The sequence below is a fragment of the Budorcas taxicolor genome, chromosome 4 (genome assembly GCF_023091745.1).
Source record: "Budorcas taxicolor isolate Tak-1 chromosome 4, Takin1.1, whole genome shotgun sequence".
Classification (NCBI taxonomy): domain Eukaryota; kingdom Metazoa; phylum Chordata; class Mammalia; order Artiodactyla; family Bovidae; genus Budorcas; species Budorcas taxicolor.
The window spans coordinates 104852746-104877495 of record NC_068913.1 but is presented as its reverse complement, the minus strand read 5'-3'; the positions used below and the strand labels follow the sequence as shown (position 1 = coordinate 104877495).

General features: G+C 47.4%; 1 protein-coding gene across 2 annotated transcripts in view; it reads left to right on the top strand.

The window, feature by feature from the left end:
- Positions 1-6961: 6961 nt before the first annotated feature.
- The window catches only part of HIPK2 (homeodomain interacting protein kinase 2), a 193984-nt gene continuing 176195 nt past the window's right edge, over positions 6962-24750 (top strand). For both annotated transcript variants that reach the window (XM_052638357.1, XM_052638356.1), the window contains exon 1: positions 6962-7101. In XM_052638357.1, the coding sequence (XP_052494317.1) occupies positions 7083-7101 (19 nt within the window). In that variant the 5' untranslated portion in view covers positions 6962-7082. The remainder of the gene's footprint in view (positions 7102-24750) is intronic.

The following is a 24750-nucleotide window of genomic DNA, read 5'->3' as shown; positions in this document are numbered from 1 at the left end:
CGAAGTTCAGCCTGGACTGCATGTCAGGCAAGCCAAGCTGTTATCCATCTCCTCTCATCACAAACGTTTCGCTGCGGGGCTGGATTGCTTTTCTCCTCAGATCTGCCCTCACCTACCATTCCTGAAACCCCCAACACAAACACCCTGTCTTCTGTGTGTCTACATCACACCTTCTTTTACATTCATAGGCTGATTATGGTTTGGGGTGTTTTTTGTTTGCTTTCTTCTCTTTTCTGCTGAATGTTGTTCCCTCTCTCTGCCTTTCCTGAATCCCTGTTCAGGTGTCTGATCATTTTTCTTCTATGAGCAGAAGTGGAAAATGAATGCTGTTTCCCTATTCCCCTGATCTTGTAATTCCTCCAAGGCTGCCATTTCCACAATCAGATTCCCTTCACCCTGCCAAGCCTCGCTCTACCCTTTGCCCTTAAAGCCACAGCTCCTGTTTTTCCCGGTTTGAGGGCAGTGTCACATCCTCTGTGGCATAATACCGTGCCTCGGAAGGTTTTGTTTCAGGAGTGTCTTGTAGTTATTAAATATCAGTTCTGTGCAAAATGTCTCATTTAAGACAATCAAAGGTTTAAAGCAGAAATATGAAGTAATTTCTTTTTTAAAAAGTTATTTATTCAATTTTTGGCTGTGCTGGGTCTTCGCTGCTGCCTGGGGCTCTTCTCTAGTTTCGGTGCTCAGGTCTCTCCCTGCAGTGGCTTCTCTTGTTGAGGTGCGCAGGCGCTAGGGCCCTGGCTTCAGTGGTTGCAGCACGTGGGATCAGCAGTTGTGACTCCCGGGCTCTAGAGCAGAGACTCAGCAGTCGTGGCACAGGGGCTGAGTTGCTCCTTGGCAATGGCATCTCCCCAGATGAGGGATCGGATGCATGGTCCCCTGCATCGGCAGGTAGATTCTTGACCACTGAGTCAGCAGGGAAGCCCAGTAATGTCTTAACAGTAACTAAAGCAAATACAGGCTTGTACTGGGACTTGTTAAGAAACATACTCATAAAAAGGAGGAAAGGAGAGAAGAAATCATGTGTGGAAGAGGGAGAAAGACGCAGAGAAAAAGAAGATGAGACAGATACACCGTTAAAGGGGCAGAGGGAAACAAAGAGAGGCGTGATCTGAAAAGTAAAAAGTGAATCACCTCCCTGCCATGCACAGCCACATCCTCAAAGACAAAGCCACAGGCTCCCACCCAGAAATAAGGACCAGGAAGGAAAACAGGGGTAGCACACAGCAAGTCTGAGTGAGGGACAGCTGGCTCAAGCATCGGACGGACGGTGAACACCCTAAAAGGAAGAAGACAGGCACACCTGAATACACACACCTCACAGAGAAATGTCTCCATCTTGTGGCCTCGAGAATAGTGTGATGCCATGCATTTTCACAACTACAGGCACAAACAAAGAAAAGACCTTTCGTCACCAGTTCTGTGAACAACATGAATTTGAAATGAGGTCCAAGCTCCCCCAGGTTTGCTCTACTAACCCCTGAGAAAGATTGTGCCATTTTGTAGAAAGGCAGAGAGAACTGCTATAGAGGATTACCATATCCTTTCCAGTTCTCTTGCCTTTGCTTATGCTTCTCAAGTGTACCGAAGTTAAGTGGTCTTTCGGCAAACCAGAGTTCTCTGTAGTGTAAAATATTGGATTTGTTAAATGAGCTAATATTTGTTAACTTCTTAGGTGGCTCAAATGGTAAAGAATTTGCCTGCAATGCAGGAGACCTGGGTTGGATCCCTAGGTCAGGAAGATCCCCTGGAGAAAGGAATGGTTATCCACTCCAGTATGCTTGCCTGGGAAATCCCATGGATGGAGGAGCCTGGAGGGCTACAGTCCATGGGGTCACAAAGAGTCAGACAGGACTGAGCAGCTAACAATGGAACACTGTCTAGGAGCTCATGTGTTTATTAAATAAGCAAAATCCAATGCCCACAGTCTCTGAACCGATCATGCTAGCTCCTGGCCCTATCTCAGGTCTTAGTGCCCTCTGCTGGTATCTCCCTGACCCTTCTCCCCTCCTCCCGTCTCCATCTATCAAACCCTGCACATTCTTTTCAGCTGAATTAAGAACCCTACATTTGCCCCATAATTAGTCTCATGAAAGGCACTAATGTCACTCTTGTTGCTCAGTCCTTTGGATGCCCCCCCACCTGCGTCTCGTGTGACCTCCGATTAGCACGGCTGACCTCACCCCCCCTTTGCAGTGGTTTCTGCCCTGGGATGTCGAGGGGCCGTGCATTGAAGCTGTCCTGCTTCTTCCCTGCTCTCTCCTGCTCTTTTCTCTCTTCCCGTCTTTCCAACGCTAGTGCCCTGCGGGCCTCCGTCTCAGACTCTCTCCTTTCCAGCTCTCAGGCTGCCCCTCAGTGGCATTTCACTGTGTGGTTTATATCCCACTCTCACCTGATTGCAATCACTGGAGAGAAGAGAAACAGGTAAGTGGACTCAACCTGCCAGTTCATGAAAACATACCTAAATCCATTCAAAGAACATCTCCCCACCTATGCGATGCCAAGTGTGCTGGCTCAGTTGACCGTCTTCTGCTGAAGTTGTGTATCACGTGGTTCAGCTTTGGCCACAGTGACTGAAGAGCAGGTGGGGGTAGGAGGGGGCCTTGTCTGTTTGGCTCCATCATCTTCTCCTTTTATGGGACTCCAGTTTCAGGCTCATTTCCTCCTTCCTGTGGGAAGGAAGCTGCCTTCAAGATGTTTCTACTGGACACAAGTGATCTTTCTTCACTTTAATTCACCTCCTAGGGGGTGTATATTAGTTTGCTTGGACTGCTACACTGCAGGCAGCTTTAACCATGGAAATTAATTTTCTCACAGTTCTGGAGGCTCTGAGATCAAAGCGTTGACAGGGTTGGGTTCTTCTTAGACCCCTCTTTGGCTTGCAGAGGGCCTCCTTTTCCGTGTCTTCATGTGATCTTTCCTCTTTATGTTTCTGTCCTAATTCTCTTTTAAGAAGGACCCCAGTTGTACTGGGTTAGGGTCCACCCAAATGACCTTCCTTTAACTCAGTTACCCCTTTAAAGACCCCCCACCCCCATCTCCAAATATAGTCACCATCTGAGACACTTGGGTGTTAGGGTTTTAACATATGAATTTTGGGAGGACAGAGGAGGCATTCCAGAGAGTGAAACTGCCTAGAGTCACTCATGGCTAGACAGCAGCTAGGACGAAGTTAGAAGCAACTACTAAACATGGGTGAGTGCAAGCTCTGAGCCGAGGGACATGCAAACAAGTGTGTCATGGACCTTGCCCCAGGATGCTGCCAACCCAGTTGTGGGATCAGGGTGCTGATACAGAAAAGAAGAGTCAGCCATCTAGACTGGAGTGTGCAGAGCACAGCAGAGTGTGTATAACAGGCAGGAACTGTGCTTCCTAGAAGAAGAGATAAACATCAGCCGGATTGGTCACAGGGAGGTTTTCATGATAAAAATAACCACCTTTTATGGAACTCTACTATCTGTCAGCCCTTTGTACACATTTTATCTCTAATCTAATCCCACCCCAGGGGCCGTGGGGAGGACTGTACGAAATAAGTTACACCAAGTTCTTGGTGTTGTGCTTGGCATAAGGGAGCAAATGACAGCTAATTATTCATCAAACAAATATTTGTGCAGTACCTGCCATGTGTCGGGCAATGTGCTCATTGCTGGGGACAGAACGTCAGCCAAGATCGTCTCTGCCCCCATTGAGCTTACAGTTTACGTGCATTATCCAGTATGGTAGCCACTAGCCATATGTTGGCTATTAAAATTAACTAAAATGAAAAATTCAGTTCTTCAGTCACACCAGCCACACTTCATGCACTCCACAGCCAACCAAGGGTTACATTTCCATTCCTGCAGAAAGCTCTATTTGGTAATACTGGAAAGGGATGAGAGATAAAACCTGCATGGTAAAGGTCATGATAGAGACTTACAGGGAGCATGGAGGAACAATTACTATTCATGTTATAATCAAGATGTGGAAACTGAAACTCCGAGAGGATAAACTATTTTATCAAATTCACACAGCTACTAAGTGGAAGAGCTGGGATTGGAACCCAGGCCTGTCTTAATCTCATGCTCCCTCAGGCTGTTTTGTGGAGGAAATGAGTCAGGCACAGGTAGAGTCTGTTTAAAGACAGAAGATGGAGAAGCCATCCTTGGTGGGGAAGTAGCAGCTTGGACAAAGGCACAGATGGGCAAGGCTGGCAGAGGACCATGAGGGAACCAGTCCGGCTGGAGAGGCAGTGACTTGCTGAACTCAACTCATGTGCTTAAAAAGGTAAGTCAGAGCCTGCCTGCCTTGATTAAGAGCCAAGAAGCAAGGAAATTCAGCTCTGAGCGCAGAGGTTGACTCTTTGAAGGATGTTAGCAGGAGCATGGCATGGACAGAGCTGTGTGTTTTGAAGGTGGAAGTGCTTAGGGTAAACTGGGCTGTGACCTGTAGACGACAGGGGGATAGAAGGAAGGGATGAATGATGGTGTGAAGCAAAAAACACCAGAGTGGGAGCCAAGAGCTTAACCCCAAGGTTGATTGATTGATTGATTAATTGATTGGTTTTACTCTCTCCCTTTTTTTAAATTTTAATTTTATTGGAGTATAGTTGATTTACAATGTGGTAGTTTCAGGTGTACAGCAAAATAATTTCAGTTACATATTTATATTCATTCTTTTTCAGATTCTTTTCTCATATAGGTTATCACAGAATATTAAGTAGAGTTCCCTGCGTTATACAGTAGGTCCTTGTTGGTTATCTTATGTATAGTTGTGTGTATATGTCCAAAAGTTTGTTTTCAATATCTGTGAGTCTGTTTCTTTTTTTGGAAATAAGTTCATCTATATCATTTAAAAAATTAGATTCTACATATGAGTGACATCATGTGATATTTGTCCTTCTCTCTGACTTACTTCACTCTGTATGATAATGTCTAGATCCATCCATATTGCTGCCACTGGCATTATTTCCTTCTTTTTTATAGTTGAGTAATAGTCCATTGTATATATGTGCCACATTTTTATCCATTCTTCTGTTGACGGACATTTCGGTTGATTCAGCGTCTTGGCTATTATGAATAGTGCTGCAATGAACACTGTGGGACATGGATTTTTTCCAATTATGGTGTATCTCCAGATATACACCCATGAGTGGGATTGTTGGATCATACGGTAGTTCTAATTTTTAGTTTTAAAAGGAATCTCCATACTGAACCCCAAGATTTAACACTCTGTATCACTGGACAATATACTTCATTTCCCTGGGCCTCATCCTTTCAGTTCTAAAAGGGCATGGCTGGCCCAGATGATTTCTAGAGCCCCTTCAGCAGTGGTAGTCAAGGATTCTGCAAATCCGAATGACATTAGGCTCAGAGAAGCAGTGCAAAGTGTAGCATTAAATATGGGGACAAGGAAGACATCAGAGTCAAAGGTCATCCGTGGCAAAGGGGGAATGATGTGCTACTAACAAAACAAGGTGAGTGTATAAAAGGGCTTGTCTTTGGAGGTTTTTTAGGGGGGGTTTGTCACAGGGCATGGAGATGGGGAAGGATAAGTAAGAGGTGGCAGGAAAATAATGGTTTGTTCATTATTTTACATCCCCCAAATACAGACTTTAAACTTTTTTTTGGACCCATGACCCACAGCAGGAAATACAACTTGTATCCTGGTCCAGTACAGTTGTCCAGTATATATAACTGAAACAAAGGGTTTATGAAACAAATAATTATTCTAAGGGCAGTGGCATCTAATTCTATTCTAGTACATTCATTATTTTAAAAAGTTGGTTGCCGTCCATTGAATGTCTGTTATGATCAATTACTGCGTCACGACCCACAGTTTTAAAAACACTGCCTAAGAGGAAGATCAGGTCTTAAGTTGGGGGCGATGGCAGGCATCCCATCAAAGAACCCAAGACTAGCTGCAGGAGGGGACTGGCAAGCCTGGGGCTGGGGAGTCTGGAGCGCGTCTGCAGCTCTGTGAGGCATGAGCGTTGAGGAAGGCAGAGGCCTGGGAAACAATCGGTGGCAACCACTCGTCTCGGTGATAGGGGCTGGGGATTAACCCTCCAGACCTCGTAGACCTGAGGATGGGGGCGGAAACCAGATTCCCGCAGGAATCCAGCGAACATCCGAAGGCTGCATTTCATAAGCGTGCGCCGAATGGCTCCCGCATCTCTGACCTCATTTGGGTTTCCAAAGCTCCTCCACTCACTCGAGAGTCCGGGGAGGACCGCGTGCGCCCACTCCTCCATTCATTCATTCATTCCAAACCCATCTCGGGGAGCGCCAACCAGGTGCGAGAAAGGGCGAGCCGTCGGCGGCCGAGGCTTCCCTTCCAGTCGGTTCCCCTCCCGCCCAGCTGGCGCGCACACGAAGTTTTGGCTGCCACCCCCGCGGACCGGCTCCCCCTTGCCAATCAGAACCAAAGCGCGTGCACCGCCGCCCGGCGGAGCCGCCTAACCTCCCCGGCTTCCCGGGATCCGCCCCCCACCCACCGCCTCCCCGCACCAGCCCGGCCGCTCCTGCCCTGCGCTCGGCCTTCCCCGCCTCGCATCCGTGCCATCGGCGCTCGATTGCGCGCGGACTCCTGGCTCCGGGCTCGCTCGTCGCTCGCGCTCGGCCGCCGCTCCCGCCCCCGGCCCCCGCCCCCCGCCCCTCCCCCGCCTCCTCCCGCCCCTCCCCCGCCTCCCGTGCAACTTTTGCCGGAGCGCCCCCCTCCCCAACACACACAGCCATGCTGAGCTGAGCCCCGGCCGGGGACTGGCCGCGCGCTGCCCGCCCCGGCTCCCGCCCCACCGCGGACCCGCTCGGGGGCCGCGGCCGCTCGGCCCTCGGCCTCGGCCGCTGCGCCCGCCCGGCCGCCCCCCGGAGCCCCCGGGAGCCCCGCGCAGGGCCCGGGCCGCGGCGGCGGCGGCGGCGGCGGCGCCCGGCCCCCTCCCCCGGCGCCGGCCAAGTGAGGCGGTGATGCGGGCGCTGGCGGCCCCGGCTGCGCCGAGAGCGGAGACACAGGCTCAAGATGGCAGATTCCGACTGAGGCTGGGGGGGCCGAGCTCGCGCGCCGCGATCCCTTCTCCGTTGCCATGAATCGCGGACACCCCGGCCCCGATGGCCCCCGTGTACGAAGGTAAGCGGCGCCCGCCCGCCGACTCCGCCGACCCCCCGCCCGCCCGGCCGCCCGGCCCCCGGAGCTTTGTTCTGCCCGCGGCCCCGCGCCGGGCAGCACCCCCACACCCCCGGCCCGCAGCCCCCCGGCGCCGGGTCCCCGCGCCCCACCCCCGGGGCTCGAACCGGTCGTCCGCCCCCCTCCCCGCCACCCCCTCGGTCGCCCGGCGATCGGCCGGGATCCGGAATCAAACAGATCTTATTTCCAGGATGGAGAAAGAGGCGGGGGGTGGGGTGGGGGGTGTGCGACGGTGGGCTACTGGCCGAAGAAAAGAAATTGGGTGGGAGGGGGCGCCAGGAAAAAAGACAGACCCGTGACGGTGCTTTTTATTTATTTGTAAGAAATAAAGGTGATGCGGTGTAGCTTTCCATCTCCACCCCCCCCACCCTAAAGAAAATTACCTTTAGGGTGATCTGTTTCCACTCTCCCAGCTCCCTTCCCGTTTCCCTCCACTCCCCCCACCCCCCACCCCCCGCAACACACACACACACACACACACACACACACACTCCTTTATTCTTGCGAGCCTCAGATTTTGGGGGGCTGTCGGATCGGAATGTGCGGGGCTAGGTGATGAGAGGGGGGCAGAGAGGAAAAGTCCATTTCAGAGCCAGGCAGAACAATGAAATAGGCGAAAATCTCCCCGCATTAGCGTGTGTAAGGGAAAATGTAGTTTGGGTTTGCCAGTCGGGGAGGCGGCCAAGACGCTGGTCTCCGCCGGTCTGGATAAACCTGCGCGGTGCACCTTCACCTGGCGTTGGGTCCTTTTTCTCGTCTGTCTTTAGGAAGAAAGACAAGAACGGAAGGCACAAATACTCCGTTTCCCCTGCAGTCCCTCTTTCGTTTTTCTTCAGTCAGTTCTGTCAGTTTCCAGCCAGAAATCAAACCGGAATCAACTAAGTTTTTACACTTCGATGTGTGTTTTTTTTGTGTGTGTATGCTTGTAGTAGGAGGGATTTTGAACCAAAGGGTGTCTGATTTTTTTTTTTTTCAGTCATTTTCCTCGTGAAAATGTCTTTCTCATGAAATCATTGAAGTAGCAGCCTTTACATACTTTGAGCGTCAGTCCATCTGGCTTTCTTTCGGTTTTGTTCAGATACCCTGTGGATGAAATAGCAAATGAGAGGAGGCAAGGGTTTGTGCGGAATGGAGAGGAGGGGCGAGGTTTTAATCCTCTATAAATCCGGAGAACAGTCATGGCCAGTGAGACGGGGAACGCATTAATAGTTTTATCTCTGTTATAAAGGCAGATTAGAAAAAAGAAAAACTTATCTGAAAAGAAAATCTGTTATTAGTTCCAGAGCTCCAAATGAATTAGGTTTCTGGATGGAATAAAGTTACCAGTCAGGCCCTGGGTAACGAGGCTGTAAATAACCTATGGACTGTAAATATTTTTTTTCAGACTCTCTTAGAAACAAAGGGGCCTGTTTAGAAGGCAACAGAGAGATGTTATTCCAGGGGCTTTCCTCTTTGATTCTGAAGAACACAAGGTCCATTTAACCATTCAACAAAACAAAACAAAATTTCTGATCACTCCACCACACAGAATGGAGCGAGCCCGGTGGCTCTGTGAACATACTAGGAGGACCCAGTCGGGCATTCATTGTTCCTCTGAGTCTCTGGGAGGGGGCTACAGTCAATGCTCCCACTGTCTATGGAGTGTTAAAATGAAACAATTTTCTCTTTATTAAGTACCTCTTTGAGACTCCCTCTGCTGGACACTCCGGGTGAGCATTGGAGAAGGAACTTGGCGTTGAATTCAGAACTATAGTAAAACAGGCTGCTTTCCCTTTCTCAAGGGGTTGGGTATGTGGGTTGAGAGGTATTTTGTCAACTTTGTAGAAAGCCGTCCTGGGAACCGTGCTGTTCCCCTCCTGTTCTTCTCATCTAAATCCATACGGAATGTAGGCCATCCCCCTGCGGCTAAGCCTTGGCACTCAGGCTCTTCCTACCCTGCTCTTTTAGCGCATGACACCAGATAAAGACCTGTGGGTGTGTAAGACGTTGTGGTTTAAGCATAATCTCAGATCTCAAAGGTCTCAAGCTCACCTTTTTTATTTGCAAGCCTGCCTTCTGTGTCCCAGCCGACCTATGTGGTCACTTCTGCCACCCCTGGGCCCCTCCGTCTTGTGTGTGTGCTCTCTTGATCATTCCTGTGCATTGTGCCCTTTGATTCTGCGAGAGTTTCTTCGAATCTTTGTAATTCTCTCTTCCTCCTCACCCCTTTTGAACCAGTCCAGCATCACTGCCCGACCTCAGGCCTGGGTCTTTTTTGAAAGCAACTGTTGGTCATGCTCTAAAGCAGACAGGTGACCCCTCTAATCAGGCATTGCACTGCGGAACCCACATTTACTTCCTGCGATGAGTGCCTCTAAGACTTCAGTGACCTCCTTTTTCCCTCCTTTGGCAATGCCCCCTGCATTTAGGGAACCTGATTTTTACCACATCCCGGTCGGAGCACATGGACTCCTTGTGTGTATCCCAGAGGAGCAGGGCTTTTCCTGTGGAATTCTCCAAGAGCGATTTCTGATAGTTTTCACCCTACTGAAAGATTTGAACCCTGGATTCTTCTCAGGAGAAGGATAATGACAGGTGAGGCATTTAAGCCAGAATTCAGGGGTATATTCATTTATTTAAATAGGGTGCAATTGCCCGAGGCTAGGATTTGATGTAAAGGCCTGAGTGCATTAGTGGAGCATCCTGAACTGCCAGGTATTTAGAGAGAAGTGATCTGTTTGAAACAGGGTATGTTTGATAATACAAATCAATGGGTAGGAAAGTGTGATCAGCCTTCCACAGCCTGCTTTTAAGGATAGGTTTCTAAATAGCATAGTAGTTTTCAATGGCTTGGTACTGATCAAGTTAAACTTCTTTAAAAAGGTTTATTTTCTTTAGAAGGTTAAACATTCTGCTTGCAGTTATGTTTACTCCATCAACTTGCTTTGCAAGGCTTTTTCCAACATGTAGTGCAGAGGCCAACCACAAAGGTTTCTAGTGCCACAGGTGCTAAATTAGAGGACCCTAAATTGTATTCTGTTCTCCCTGGGCTGTGCCTTGTCCACTATTGTTGGCTCATACAGTCAGACTTCCCAAACTGTAGCATCAAAGTCTGTCATCAGATGGGCCTGAAGACACCTACCAAGAAATGGATTCTGAATCATCTTCCATTAAAAGAATTTGATGACACATGTTCAGAAATATCTTTTCCTGTGTTTATGTTTTATATTTTTAAAAGTGAGTGAGTATAAATATTGTTTTCCTTCTTACCACATTTGAGAAGTGAATCAAGGCTCATTAATTAATTTTAACCCCTGATCCTGGACAGTGTGGTACAATACTCGAATCAGAGAAACCTGGACTTTGACCCTAGCTGTATGGCTTTGGGCATGTTACTTAACTTCTCTGAGCTTTTTTTTTTTTTTTTTCCTTCTTTTCAAAGCCTTATTTGATTGTTCCAGGGCTCCATTAGAAATAAGTATATGTAAAGCATCAGGCTGTAGTAGGCATTTTCTCAGTACATGTTAAATCCCTCTATCTTTTGAGCTGCTTACAGGCATGATGACTCCAGGGAAAGAATAAGCCACAAATAGTTTAGAAAACCAATAATAGCAACATTTCAATTATTAATCTCCTGCCATTCCTTTTCCAGTTTGGACACCAGCAACAATAAGCCCCCTATGGCCAGGGAAGAAAGAGCCTCTTTTGACCCTCTCTGTGACCTTTCCAGAGTCTTTATTCCCACTGAGCTTCAGCTGGTTTCAGGTAGAGGATTTCTCTTCTCCCATGGCACATTCTCTGCAACTCTAAAAATGAAGCAACAAACCATTCAAACTGAGTTTCAGGGGCTGCAGCTGTGCCTCTGGGGAAATATCCCAAGGTATGAAAGATAATCTTTGCCCTTTTTCGGGATCCATTGGTAACCCAGACTGCCAGCCAGGAAAGGGAGCACCCTGAGGTGGCTTACTTACCAATGGCCTCCTCAGAGGGGAGACATCCACCCGATCACAAGCCAGGGACTAGATCCATGCATCTAACGTGATTTTCCTACAAAGAAAAATTTGGTGCTTTTTGCAAGTTGCAGCTGCTCATATTCTTCATATTTTATTTTTTGTTTCTTTATTTCTTCCTTCCTTGTGTAGAGACCGATCTTGAAGGAACCACCTTTGAGTGGAACAAAGTAGCGACGCTCTAAAGGGTATGATACGTGAACTTTTTTTATTGTTCTCCGAACATGTCATTTGCCAGTGCTTTCTGGTGGTCTCACGATGACAATTCAAGCTCTTCAGGTTGCTGTCAAAGGCGAGTTTCAGAATAATGCCAGCAGATGTTATATAACATCCGATGAAGCATGAACTTGAAAGGCCCCAAATCGTAATAGTTCCATTTCGTGTGGCAGTACTGCATTGGGAGGGGTGAGGATTGGAGGCAGAGAAAGAAAATGGAAAACCTGGAATATAGGAAGGTCTTTATTTTTCGTCTAAAAGAAGCCAAGATGCCTGAAGTTCATGGTAATAATTGTAGCTTAGTTTCTGGCACACCCTCTCCCTACACTGACCCACTTGTCCTCCTTACAGACCCACAAAGTAGATACCTTCACCCCCACTTTATAGACAGGGCACTTCTTTAGAACATCCATTCCACAGACGTTTGTGTGGGGTCCCTGTCCTTGAGTTCAGGGGGGATGGGAAGTGAAAATCAAAACTAAACAAGAGATGAACTGTGGTCTGACTCAAGATAGAATGCCTTTATGTTTGTGCCTTTAAGAACTTTAACCAGTTCTTAAGTCTTACATGATCATGTTTCTTTTCTTTTTTTTTAATATGCATTTATTTATTTTAATTGGAGGTCATGCTCATGTTTCTTGAGGTATAAAGGGAAGACCTCCATTTCTTTATTTTCTCTAGAAAGATTTTCTTTCTTTGGGATCAAAAAAGTATTTATGAATGCAGAAAATACCTATTACAAATCTCCTTAGAAATTTCCTTGGAAATTAGCATCTCTAATTTGCAGAAGATTCCATCTCCCTCTTTCATTACTTACATTTTATACCTTTGTAAATGCACCACGCTTCTGATTTGCACATGCTGCTTGGAGACTTTCTGTTTTTGGCATTTGGCGTCCTCAGCTTTATCACCAGTGGACCTATTCATCTTACATCGCTGTCAGAGAATGAATTCCTGACTTTGCTGCCTGGCTGAGATCCTTGATTCCGGGTAGCTTTGGGATATAGATCAGGTGGTCACTCTGTAGATCCCTCAGGGGAGGAAGTTGTGGAAGACCAAACTCCGCCTCGCGAGAGCACGGAGCTCAGAACAGGAGAGGACCTCGGGAGAAATGAGTTCACCCTGTTGCATTCAGGAAGGTGAATGGTCGTGACTTGGAATAGTCTGTTCACCCACAACATTTTTTTCCAGGAAAAGGCCACCCTAGAACTCCCTCAGTGACCAGTTCCAGCATTCTGTGAATCTGATGGTCAAGAAGCTCTGGGGTCGGCCTGAGATCTTGTCTGTTGTCATTCCAACCTGTTCTCTTTCACGCCTCAGTTTCTTTTCCTGAAACCTTTCATATACTTGAAGGCAGTAACTGAGTCACTGTTGCTTTTTCCTCACAGAGCCTGTTTTGGGTCCTCTGCTCTCAAAAAAGAAAAGAGCTCTCATTTCTCCACAAAACCAGAAAAAATGGTGGTGATCAAAGCTGGACAGAGTTCTGTAATAATGGTCCCCTTACTTCAGGGTTCTTGCCTCATGGAGAGCCCCTGGAGGGCAAGAATCAGGTCTGAGTCATCATTGTGTCCCCTGTAGTAGCCACGCAGTTCCTAAACCTAGTAGGTGCTTCGTAAATACTTGTTGAACTGATACTTCCTTTTAATATATCTAAGTAATAACTTACGTCATACCGGCCCTGGACTGGTTAGTTAGCTTGCTCTCTCCTCAGTTCTGATCTTTATTTTTCTTGTATGTACTTGTGTCTAACCATCCCTCACCCTAACAAGGCCATCTTCTGTTTGACCCTTTGAATTTCACCCTTCTGTTTGTAGCTCTCTAGAACCTTACTTAACAGATCCTACATACAGAATGCAGCTGACATAAGTCATTAAAACAAACAAACAAACATAAAGTTGAACTACTGTCGAAGGAAGAGGAGAGAGGGCTCAGAAGAATCTTGACAACTTGATGCAATATTGGTTCATTCAGGTTTAGAAAGGACACTTGTCAGATTCTTTAGAGGTTCTGAGTCAGTCAAAGCCATACCTGTTTTTCCAGGTTCTCTACAACGAGTCAGTGAGGTGTTCATGACACTGGCTACAAGTCAGACTTGTAGCCCATATCCCTCCATCTTTGGTCTAGGGCCAATGGAAAAGACAAAAGATGTGATGGGCAACATCATTCAGTTGGCAATTTTCTGATGGGTGACTTTACCATTAGAAAGTAAGCTACTGAAATAGTTGCCAATTTTTAAAAAAGTAGCAGACTTCTAAAACTGCAAAATAATTGTGTGGTTTTCCAGCCACTTATTTCTAAACATAGCATTGAAGAGATTTGTAGTGTTTTTGAAAGTGGTCTGTTTTAGCAATTCTTGCCTAACTTCTTTTACTCTAGTAGGTTCTGATTAATTAAATGCCACTGTGTTTAAGCAGAATTAAGATTGATTGACTCTTGCATGTGCTAATGCTGTAAACTTCATAAAACCTTGTCACAGAAAGAATGCGGTTTAATATGGGAGTGGACGAGGGATTTTCTCCCCAGGTTGTGCTGTCTGTCCTCAGTGAAAGATCGTTTTGAAACCTGCCATAACATTGGGTTATGGCACTTTGGGTTTATGTAGTTACAGACTGCATCCTGATAGTGCAATAAGTTTTGTTTTCTCCCCTATATTTGTACCATTTTCCTCTATATCAATATTACCCTTTGATTCAACTTATGGAGTTGCATATAACTGGCTGATTTTCCAAGGACTTACATAATAATAGTAATCCATCATGTCAGTCCTATTGAGAACTTCTCGTTTCATAGCATCAAGGAAGCAGATTTAATGATAGATGTGTCTGGAGTCCTTTCAAAAGTCACATGGTAAAGCACTTGGGAAAACTCTGGTTTGTTGGTAGTTGTGGAATTTTGATTTTTTTTTTCCTCTGATGAAGAATGAATAGAGCTCTGACCCAAAAAAAAAAAAAAAAAGCAGTGTATAAGTTCTTGAAATTTTGCAGAAATTGTAGAAAGGCAGCAAGTTACACCCTCCAGAGTTCTGTGTCTACTACACACTAGAATCCAGGCTGATAGAAGGAGTTTCTGCAGGAAAGTGAATTTCAAGGAAATTTGTAATGGTGGGTGGGGCTGGTGGGAACATACACTGCTGAAGCAGGTACAGTTTCAGCTCCAGCACACCTGTGATCACCATTACTCATTAACGAGTGTGACCTGCACCATCAGGAAGAGGTTAATCGATGGTCAATCGATGGTTGTTATGTTCTGTTAAGTGAGACTGGGAATGTCTCTAATGTGTTACAGAAATGTTTCCATTAGAAAATGGTTATAAATAAAGAAACTCTTTGATTTAATTGTTCATGACTTATTCCCCAGAAAAGATTTAAGGTCTCTTAAAGAGTTAAGTTCCTGGAAGAGGGGAAATTAATTCATATAGATCAGTTCTGTGGCTCGACCTTATTTCCAAAGATGTCAGATAAGTGAGGTGGTCCTACCCGGAGCGACAGCAGAAGCCGTCAGATCGCTTATGCTGGCGTAACCAGGTGAACAAGCAGAGGGCCTAATGGAATTCATTTGCAAAGTCATTTTTGCTTGGCTAGAGTGGTAAGCACAAAATAAAACAGCAGACGAGATCGGTAAGTGTTTTGGATCAGTTGTCCAAAGGCTTTTTAAAATGGGTGCTAATTTGAGAGGCATTTTATGGTGCAGAGAAGGGGACTAATATAATTGAAATGATTCTTAAACAAGGTAATTTTTCCCGGCCTGGGCATAACAGGAGTGAGGCAGCCAGAGCGTGAGCCATGTGGTGCAGGGGAAGGTGTGTGCACAGTGGTGATGGACCTGCGCTGCTGTCGGGGTCACACAGGAGAACGTGGTAGGGCACCAGGCAGCGTGCCTGACCCGAGGCTTCAGCGAATATTTACTCCTTTCCACGTTCCTCCCCAGCCCATATGGCAGTGGTCTGGGACCAGGGAAGCTTGCTGGTGTTAGCAGTACCATGATATTTACAGTCTGCCCTCTGTATCCATAGCTTGCACATCTGTGGAGTCAACCAACCACGGATTGGACATATTTGAGGAAGAAATTGCAGAAAGTTTCGAAAACCAAAGCTTGAGTTTGTTGTGCTCCTGGCCTCTATCTCCATAACATTTACATTGTATTAGGTGTTGTAAGTATCTAGAGCTGATTTATAGCACACAAGCAGATGAATGTAGGTTATGTACAAATGCTACGTATTTTTACGTAAAGGACTGGTGTGTACAAGGAGATTGGGCTCCTGGAACCAACATTCCTCAGCTACCACAGGGTGACTTATTCTGTATTTCTAAAGAATCTCTTCTTTTTTAGGCTCTCTCACAGTCTACACTGGCATCACAGTATTTCAGGATCTTACTGGGTTACAGTATAACCCCAGGGAAGGCTTCGCACACTTGTATCCACCTTAGACACTTGAGGAACCTGAGGCCAGAGCTGTGAGAAGAGGCTGCCTCGGCATCGTCTTGAGAGTAGGAGGGGGGCAGAGTGAGGCACCCCTGCACTGCGCTCCCCCAGCCGTGGGCACAGAAACTCCAGGATGTTGGCCACTGAGTGAGCTTCGATGGGCTGCACAGCCCATGGGAGCTCCACCAGGATGGTTCTCACAGGGCTGTCAGAACCACAGACCTTCTCCCCAAGTCCAGAGGGCGGTCCCGGGCTCCAGTCCCCCTGGGTGCCTTGCCTGAGCCTATCCCAGAGGGCTCCTTCCCACTATCCCAGGAAAGCAAGGCCATGTGCCTTCAGCACCAGTGTGTAAAGGGCCTTCTGTCAGGAAGGCATTCCTTCTGTTTCCCTGAGCAAGTTCTCAGCTTGTCACCACGAGCTACTTTTAACAAAAACACACGCACACAAAATCGCAGAAACCAATACAATTGTGACAGGTTTCACAGAACCTCAGAGCACTTTACAGTCATTAAGTGGCTTAAAAAAAAAATTGTTGGGGATTCCCTGGCGGTCCAGTGGTTTGGACTCTGGACTTTTGCTGCTGAGGGCCTGGGTCTGATCCCTGGTTGAGGAACTAAGATCCCACAAGCTGCGCCATATGCAGAATTAAATTTTTAAAAAATTAATTGATTTTAAAAAAGACTGATTTTCTAAGGTAGAGCTTCAAGTCATCCTTTCCCTTTGACCTGACCAAAGCTTGACCCTATCCCTGTTGTCAGGCATGCCATTGTAACCCCAGACCGAATCCCGCTGGGGTGGTCTTCCGTCTTGCACTGCTCCGCACCTCCCTTGGAGCTCCTCCATCTTGACGAGTAACCCTGCATAGTACTTGAACACAGACTTTCACGCGAAGGGCTGGCCTGACGTGACATTGGTGAATCCTGGGGCGACGGTGCAGGGCGGCCTGCAGCCCACTAGTTCCTGGGGTGCGTGTCCAGCCTACGACCACCTCCACCTCCCCTTGGACCTTGGGGTGCCTCCTGGCCACCTGCTCGGTCCCCTGCCTGGGGAAGGGACCTGCCCTGGGAAGGCCTGCAAATAGGCAGGAGACCTCTTGGACAGGGATTACCAGGGACCCAGAGCATGGTCTGGGAGAGCACCCTGTCCTTGGGAAGGGGTGTGGCTGAGACCTGCAAAGTATGGGGTTCAGGGCTGGAGCCCCGGGTGCCCTGTTGTGAGAGCCATGCTGATAAAAGCTTGGGCAACAAAGGCGACCCGGCAGTATTTCCTGTTTATACAAAGTCCTGGCTGCCGATTGCTTCACTGGATGCCCTGCTCCTTTCTTTCCCTCCTCCACCTTTATCTTCTACTTAGGGTTGCTCCATAAAGCAGGGTTGATGAAACTGCCCCATTTCCTGCTCCTGGCTGCGGAAAGTCTTTTCCTCCCACAGTGAAACTCACCAGAGAGCCCAGTGCATCCCGCAGCTCCTATGTCTTGTCCGTCTCTGCCCCAACACAGGCAGCCGCTCCTCCTCCTGTCCTCCCCTTTGATGTCATCTCACCTCTCTGCTTCCACCTGCTTATTATTTCCCACTCACCTGCCCACAGCCAGCCGGGCTCCTCCCGTCCCCGACTCACCTGCCCCCAGCCAGCCAGGCTCCTCCTGTCCCCGACTCTGTGTATCTTGGCCGTGTGTCCGCCTCGGTACACTCCTGTAAGTGTCAGGGTCCGAGAGCAGGACACTGGGCCTCTCTCTCTGGGAAGCATTTGTGTTGGGGAGCTGTTTGGGAAAAGTGCTCCTCCAGCTTTGGAAACTGTCAGTCACCCGGAGGGCCTGTTAAAACAGATCACCAGGCCCCACCCTCACAGTTTCTGTTTCAGTAGGTCTGGGGTGGGGCTCGGGAATTTGCATTTCTAATTGAGAACCCCGATTTTAGAGGAATGCACTCAGAATGAGAAATCAGTGCATATTTAGAGTCCGATGGTAGTTGCTTTGATGGAGATTTGCCTTGGGTGGGTGGGAGTCAGAGAGGCCTGACAGGGCCTTACTGCAGCTCTGGCACCCTTCCTAGCTGAGACAGCCTCCAGCCTCCAGCCTGCCTGCCTCAACTCCGGGAGGGATGAGGCGCCATCTTTTCCAGGCCCATCTGTACTCGCAGGGGCTCCTTTCTCTTCTCTCCCCAGAGCTGGTCAGTCTGTAGTTCATCCAGTTTAGTGCTGGGAGCCCAGAACTGAATGGGCAGGAATGTCTCCCACTAACAATATATGATTATTATTAATTGACATAACGCTATGATTTTCTCCATTTACAGAAGAGGAAATTGTGGCTTACAGAGACTAACTAACCTGTCCAGGATCTCATAAGGCAGGGCTGGAGCCCTCCTGACACTGGAGTGTGTTCTTGGCTTGACCAGCCAGCCACCCAGCTCCACATGGGGCAGTGGGAGGGGTGCAACATTCAGCGGAGAGGATGCCCGATAGGAAGGATCTGGGATCCTTCTTGGAGCGGGGGCGGCCATGGTGGGGGCTGATGGTGCTAGAGCATTGAAGTCACAAATGCCCGTTCCCCCACCCTACCCCCGCTCTGCTGTCCCGCTTGCCTCCTCTCCATCCATTAGGAAGAAATGAGATGGTGTCAAGGTCTTAGTCCGGTAGCTGGTGCAGAGGAGGGTAGAGTTCGGGCCAGCCAAGCCATGAGCCCGTTTGAGCAGCTAAAACAGGGATCTGAGGATAACCTTACTGAGACCTCTAAGAAAAGTTATGGAAAGATGGTAACAGCTAATAGTTACAGAGCCCTTGGAAGTTCCAGTTTTGTTCTCAGGCTTCAGTTCTGTTAAATCATTGTCACCTTGTAGTAATGCAGCAGGGTAGGTTATGTCCCCGCTGTGTTACACTCCAGAGGTAGTGGAAGGTTCAGCTGCTCCCAGGTGGCTGAGCTGAGGTTACCCCCATCCCCGGCTCCTCCTGCCCCCCAGTAGCCTGGACCCAGAGCCCCTGCCCCTGTCCACTAGGCTCTAGCTGCAAAGCAGAAAGTCCTTCCAGTCCCTTCCTTGATAAGAGAAATTTGTAAATATATTTGTTCTGCCCCCGAATATAAATGTTGTTTGTTTCAGTCAGAACCTGAATAAAGGTTTTAAAATTTGAAACGCTGATTCCTTTTGGTCTTCTTGAAAGAGAAGGTGTTGGGCGCATAGAACAGTCAGGTCTGAAAGATAAGAGCAGTGGAAGGACCAGCTCTGCCATGTGTTAAGCCAAACCATAAAGCTTCAGATTTGGCACGAAACTTGACAGCCCCATCAGCGGGCAGAATAGGTGCTCCAGATTTAAGGCCCCGTTGTCTGTGAGCATTTAATAGATGACAAAGAAGTTTCCACGAAGCAGTCGGGGAAAGGAAACCTGATTTAGCAAATGGGGACGGGACCACGTGATAGCAATTTGAAAAGTCTCAACGGATGTTATCACCTCACATCATTATACCAACATAAATTCTGTGTGATTAAAATGTTAAATTCAACAAAAGTCTGTCGAGCGCATTCAGGAAGCCAGCGATTGCTCTAGGTGCTAGGGGTGCGGCAGTGAGTGAAACAGATGAGCGCCCCTACCCTGAAGCAGCCTGCATTTTCATGGAGAAAGGTAAAATATATCAATGGATTTTTTTTTTTTAATCCATTTTTAAAGAAAGCTGGGAGGAAACAGAAGTGGTATTTATTAAACCTCCAGAGGGGTTGACATTTCTAAGTTTAGAATCTGTCAAAGAAATCACAAAGGAAAATATTGCTAGTTTTGTTAGTGTGACATTCCCCAGATGTTAAAGTTGTTTCTGGTTCTTCTATCCTGAATCATTTCTCAGTGTCACTCGGGGTAACATTAAGGGGTGTCTGGGTTTTAGGATCAGTTTTTCAAAGAAGCATTATTAGATCAAGGAGTATGACCATTAATCTGGTTCTAGATACAGATACTGGTTCTAGATACTTCCCTGGTGGCTCAGTGGTAAAGAATTTGCCTGCAGTGCAGGAGACGCAGGTTCGATTCCTGGGTGGGGAATATCCCCCTGGAGGATGAAATGGCAACCCACTCCAGTATTCTTGCCTGGAAAAGCCCATGGACAAAGAAGCCTGCCAGGCTACAGTCCATGAGGTCACAAAGAGTGGAACACGACTTAGCAACTAAACAAAGATACAGGCCACCAGGTTAACCTAATTTCCTCCTCTAAGTGTTTTTATATTAAACAAATCAAAGCACCTTGATAAAGATTTAAGTTCACCTGCCCACAAATTCAGGAAGGCGCAGAGTTCCTCCTGCTCTTGGGGGACCATAAGCATCCCCGAGGGCTTTCACACACCACCTCTGTGTGTCAGTGACTCCCAAAGTTGTGTCTTTACCTAGACTCCTTTTTTTGTGTGCTCCAAAGTCACAAAGCCCACAATCTACACGACATCTCTGTTTGGATGTCTCACAAGCATCTCAGACTTAACGTGTAAAAGAGAAAAATCTTGTTCAACCACCCAAAGTGTGTACTTCTCCCAGAAATCTGTATTTCCATAAACAACATCTTCTTCCACCCAGTAGTTCATATCAGAAACCGGAGAGTTATCCTCAACTTCATTTTACTTTATATTTAATCCATCACTGAATTGTATTGATTTTTGCCTCCCCAGTACAGCCACTCTTGTTTTTCACTGTGGTTACATTCTGTGAAGTCACTGCGGGTGCCACGTTAGGGGACGATGAACCACTGCCCCTAGGATTGGCTTTCTGTGAGTCTCTGGTCATATTTTCATCAGCCGATCACTGCAGAACCTTGTGTTTTATGTGTGTTTTTGTTGAATGACACCTTCTTTAATACACACTGTTGATTGATTAGTGTTGAACTTGCAGCCCACAGCACTATAACCCATGCTGGAATGAAGCTTAGCGAACACGTGTATTTTTCTGTAAGACCCGTCTCAGCCTGCTCACACTTAGAAACACTAGACACCCATTCATCATGATGCTTGGGGGTCATTTAAAAATCCCAAGCAAAAAACACCCCCAAATGTGAAAAACGTGGTCCTAAATAGACCATGGAAAGTAAGCTCGCTTATAGTATTGATATAAGAGCTGAAGCAAGAAGTCAGAGCCCGACCTCGTTTGACCTCAGCTGGGAACACAGGCATCAGGCATCACGCAGCCCAGATTTTTCCTGGCAGTGTGTGCGTGCCCGGGGTGACTGTGAAAGCACCTGCCGAGGATTGATTTTGAAGTTACAAATAAATATTAGCGAGATTATGGAATCTGCAAATAGCGACAATCAGTTTTACACAGTGAACTTTGTCTCTCTCCACTGCCACCCTGCTAGTCCATCGGTCAGCAGACTTTCTCGAAAGGGCCACATAGCAGATATTTTAGGCCAAACGGCCTCTGTCACAGCTACTCGGCTCTGCCCTGATAGTGAAAGCCCTTGTAGACCATACGTAAATGAGCAGGCGGGGTGGTGTTCCAATAAAGCTCTGTTTACCCAAACCGGCTTTGGGCTGAATTCTGCCTTCAGGGTATAGTTTGGACCCCTGTAGCATCAACCAGCTTCCCAGGTGGCTCAGAGGGTAAAGAATCACCTGCATAGCAGGAGACATGGGTTCCATCCCTGGGTCAGGAAGATCCCCTGGAGGAGGGCATGGTGACCCACTCCACTAATCTTGCCTGGAGAATCCCATGGACAGAGGAGATGGGTGGGCTACAGTCCTTGGCATCACAGAGTCCAGCACGACTGAAGTGACTGGCACACACGCAGCCTCGTCTAATCCAGCTTCACATCTTCTCTGCACTGCCTCTCGACCTGTCCCGCCCACCCAACCCTGCCATTCATTCTTGAGCTTCCAGCCAATCTCCACGTTGATTCTCAGTGTAGCTTAGATGTGACCGCTGTCCCGTTTGGGATGGCCAGCGGCTTCCCCTGACACTTGGGGTAAAATCCCAAATCCTGAGTCACATGGCTACCGTACAGCCCTTGTGGATTTCTGCAGCCTCACTTTAGGTCAGTCTTCCCTTTGCCCCTGGGTGACCATCCTCTGCTCCTTCCTGCTTCAGCACCTTTGCTCACAGTCTAATGTGGAAGGCTCGCCCACTCTCTGCCTGGCCAGCTCCCACTTACTCTGTAGTCACAACCGAAATGTCACTTCCTCCTGTAAAGTAAATGCCCCCTTTCTGATCTCAGGACACCCTGCTCTTTTTCTTCGTGGCGCTTGGCGTGTTCAGGCATCCATGTGTCTGGGTGTGTGTGTTTTCCATCTGCCTGCCCCATCAGACCACACAGTCTAGGAAGATAGAGCCTCAGCTGTCGTTTCTGTCTTCTCTGCTCGAGTCACCTTCACATGCATTGTAGACACTTCCCAAGACTTGTTAAAGCAGCACACATGACTTTTGTTTGTACAGATCTTTGTATGAAGATCTTTCTTTGTATAGAAACCTGCAGAAGTCACCCTTCTAGAGCCTCTAGTGTATCTTCTCAATTTGAGAGTGATGATTAAAGAAAGTCGTTCTGATAGCAAGTCTGTCAGTGGGTGTGAATGTGTCTCTGTTGTCAGAGGGTGACTCTGCCATCAGGCACACCTAATCCGTGGCTTTCTCCATGGGGCTCAAGTGCTGTGTTCAGTCCTGCTGGTCTCCTTTTTCTCCGAAAGATATTTTGAACTCTGCTGGTAACGTTTTCACACGACGGAAGTGAAAGTGAAATGTGCTTGACAAGGCATTTGTGGTACCCCTTTAGAACACTGACTTTAATTCCTTCTCTAAAAGCGTCACCCCACCCCTCTCAGACCTTAAGTGGTATTAGTTTTTTCCCTGCTGCTGCTGCTAAGTTGCTTCAGTCGTGTCCAACTCTGTGCAGCCTTATAGACAGCAGCCCACCAGGCTCCCCTGTCCCTGGGATTCTCCAGTCAAGAACACTGGAGTGGGTTGCCATTTCCTTCTCCAATGCATGAAGTGAAAAATGAAAGTGAAGTCGCTCAGTCATGTCCAACTCTTCTCGACCCCATGGACTGCAGGCTCCTCCATCCATGGGATGTTCCAGGCAAGAGTACTGGAGTGGGGTGCCATTGCCTTCTCCTACAGCATTGCTGTATAGTCTGGGGAAGAAATCTGATTTCTCAGAGAATCGTCTAAGCAGCAAAGTTCCAAACTGAGGAGCATCCCAAGAACTCTGCCTGCTCTCGATGGACAGACCACTTAGCATATTTTAGGAATATCGTACGTCGTCTTAGATGGTCTTTCATAGATTAGCAGTGATGAAATTTAAAACCTTATTTAAAGTCTTCAAGAGATGTACTATAGAAACATCACTTAGGCATCGCAAAAAGTTAGAAAATAAAAAGGCAAGCAAAGGGCTTCCCTGGTGGTCCAGTGGTTAAGACTCCTTGCTGCCCGTGCAGGAAGTGTAGGTTCAAACCCTGCTCAGGGAACTAGAATCCCACATGCCGTGTAGTATGGCCAAGAGATGCAAAAAAGTAAAGGAAGGCAAGCAAACACACCCCGCCCCCTTCTCTTTCCTTTCTCCAGAGATTATCGCTGCTATCCTTGTAGGTCTTTTTCTGTGCAGGTGTATGTACATATATATGTTCATATACTCTTTTCTTTTATACCAAAATGCTGCAGTAAGAGAGTTGCTTTTGTAACTGGCTTCTTTTTTTTTTCAATGAACAGTTTCCAACCTTTATTTCAGCACATGTTTTTCCTTTTGTTCCTTGTCCATATTCCCAAATGTCCTTTGAAGCCAGTTTGTTGAAATCAGTATCTAATCAAGGACCATGCACTACATCTGGTCGTAACTTTCTTTTCATTTCCCTGCCTGGCACACATTCTCTCTCTCTCTCTCTCTCAAGAAATGGGCCAGTTGCCCATAGAAGCTGTGGTCTTCTAGATGAGCAGGGTTTCTTCCTTGGGTGGCGCTGAGTTTGATTCTTCATCTCCTGTATCCTGTATGTAGGGGCTTGATGAATTCAGGTTCATCATTTGGGACTAGAATACCCCAGTGTTGATTCTGGGCACCAGCTTCAGTGTCCAGGGACCCACTCTTAGTGATGCTCAGGTTAACCTCTGGATGAGGGTTACGACAGCCTGGACCCTCCCCTGTCCATTCCTGTTTTCACCCGTGAGACCAAAAAGTGCTCTGTGAGGTATAACTTTGGCATATAGACCATTTACTGAGGGGTTTAAACACCAAATAATAATTCTTGGCCTGCTGAACTCATACATTTCATCAAGTTTTGTAAAATGGTGTTTTCCTAATTCTTTTCATATCCTATGTAAAGGAAAGCTTTTCTTCTTGCATTGGGGCCATCTGGTTACCCTGAACCCTAGTTCCTACTAGGAAGAGAGGGTCTTTGCTAATACTCACCCTTTCATCAGGCTTCCCAGGTGGTGCCAGTGGTAAAGAACCCACCTGCCAATGCAGGAGACATACGAGAGGGCATGGCAGCCCAGTATTCCTGCCTGGAGAATCCCATGGACAGAGGAGCCTGGCGGGCTGTGGTCCACAGGGTCGCAAAGATTCGCAAACGATCGAAGTGACTGAGCACACACATGCAGGCACCCTTTAATCCTTCATTGTCATTCATAATAGCTATTTAAAGGAGTGAGAAATGAGGGGTTTTTCTGCCTTTTTCAATCATGTAGTCACGGATTTTTATTGATTTGGCATGTTTTAATCATTAGTCTTGTTACAATTCTAGGCAGTGAGACCCCTTCAGCTAGCTCACGTGACCTCTTAACAGGACCTCTGCAGTCTTGAAAAGCTTTCCTGCTCAGTGGCACAGATGCTCCAGACTCGTCTTGGACTTTGCAGTGGCCTTGGACAGTGGTGGTAGACACCCCAGGTTGGACGTTAGGAGTGACTATTGCTACAGAGATGACTTTTTTCTAGAGAATTTAAGTGGACAGAACTGGAAAGTACATCTTGTTAAAAATTAAGAGTTTAGATACATAATTAGTTTAGTTTTAATTACCCTGTGCT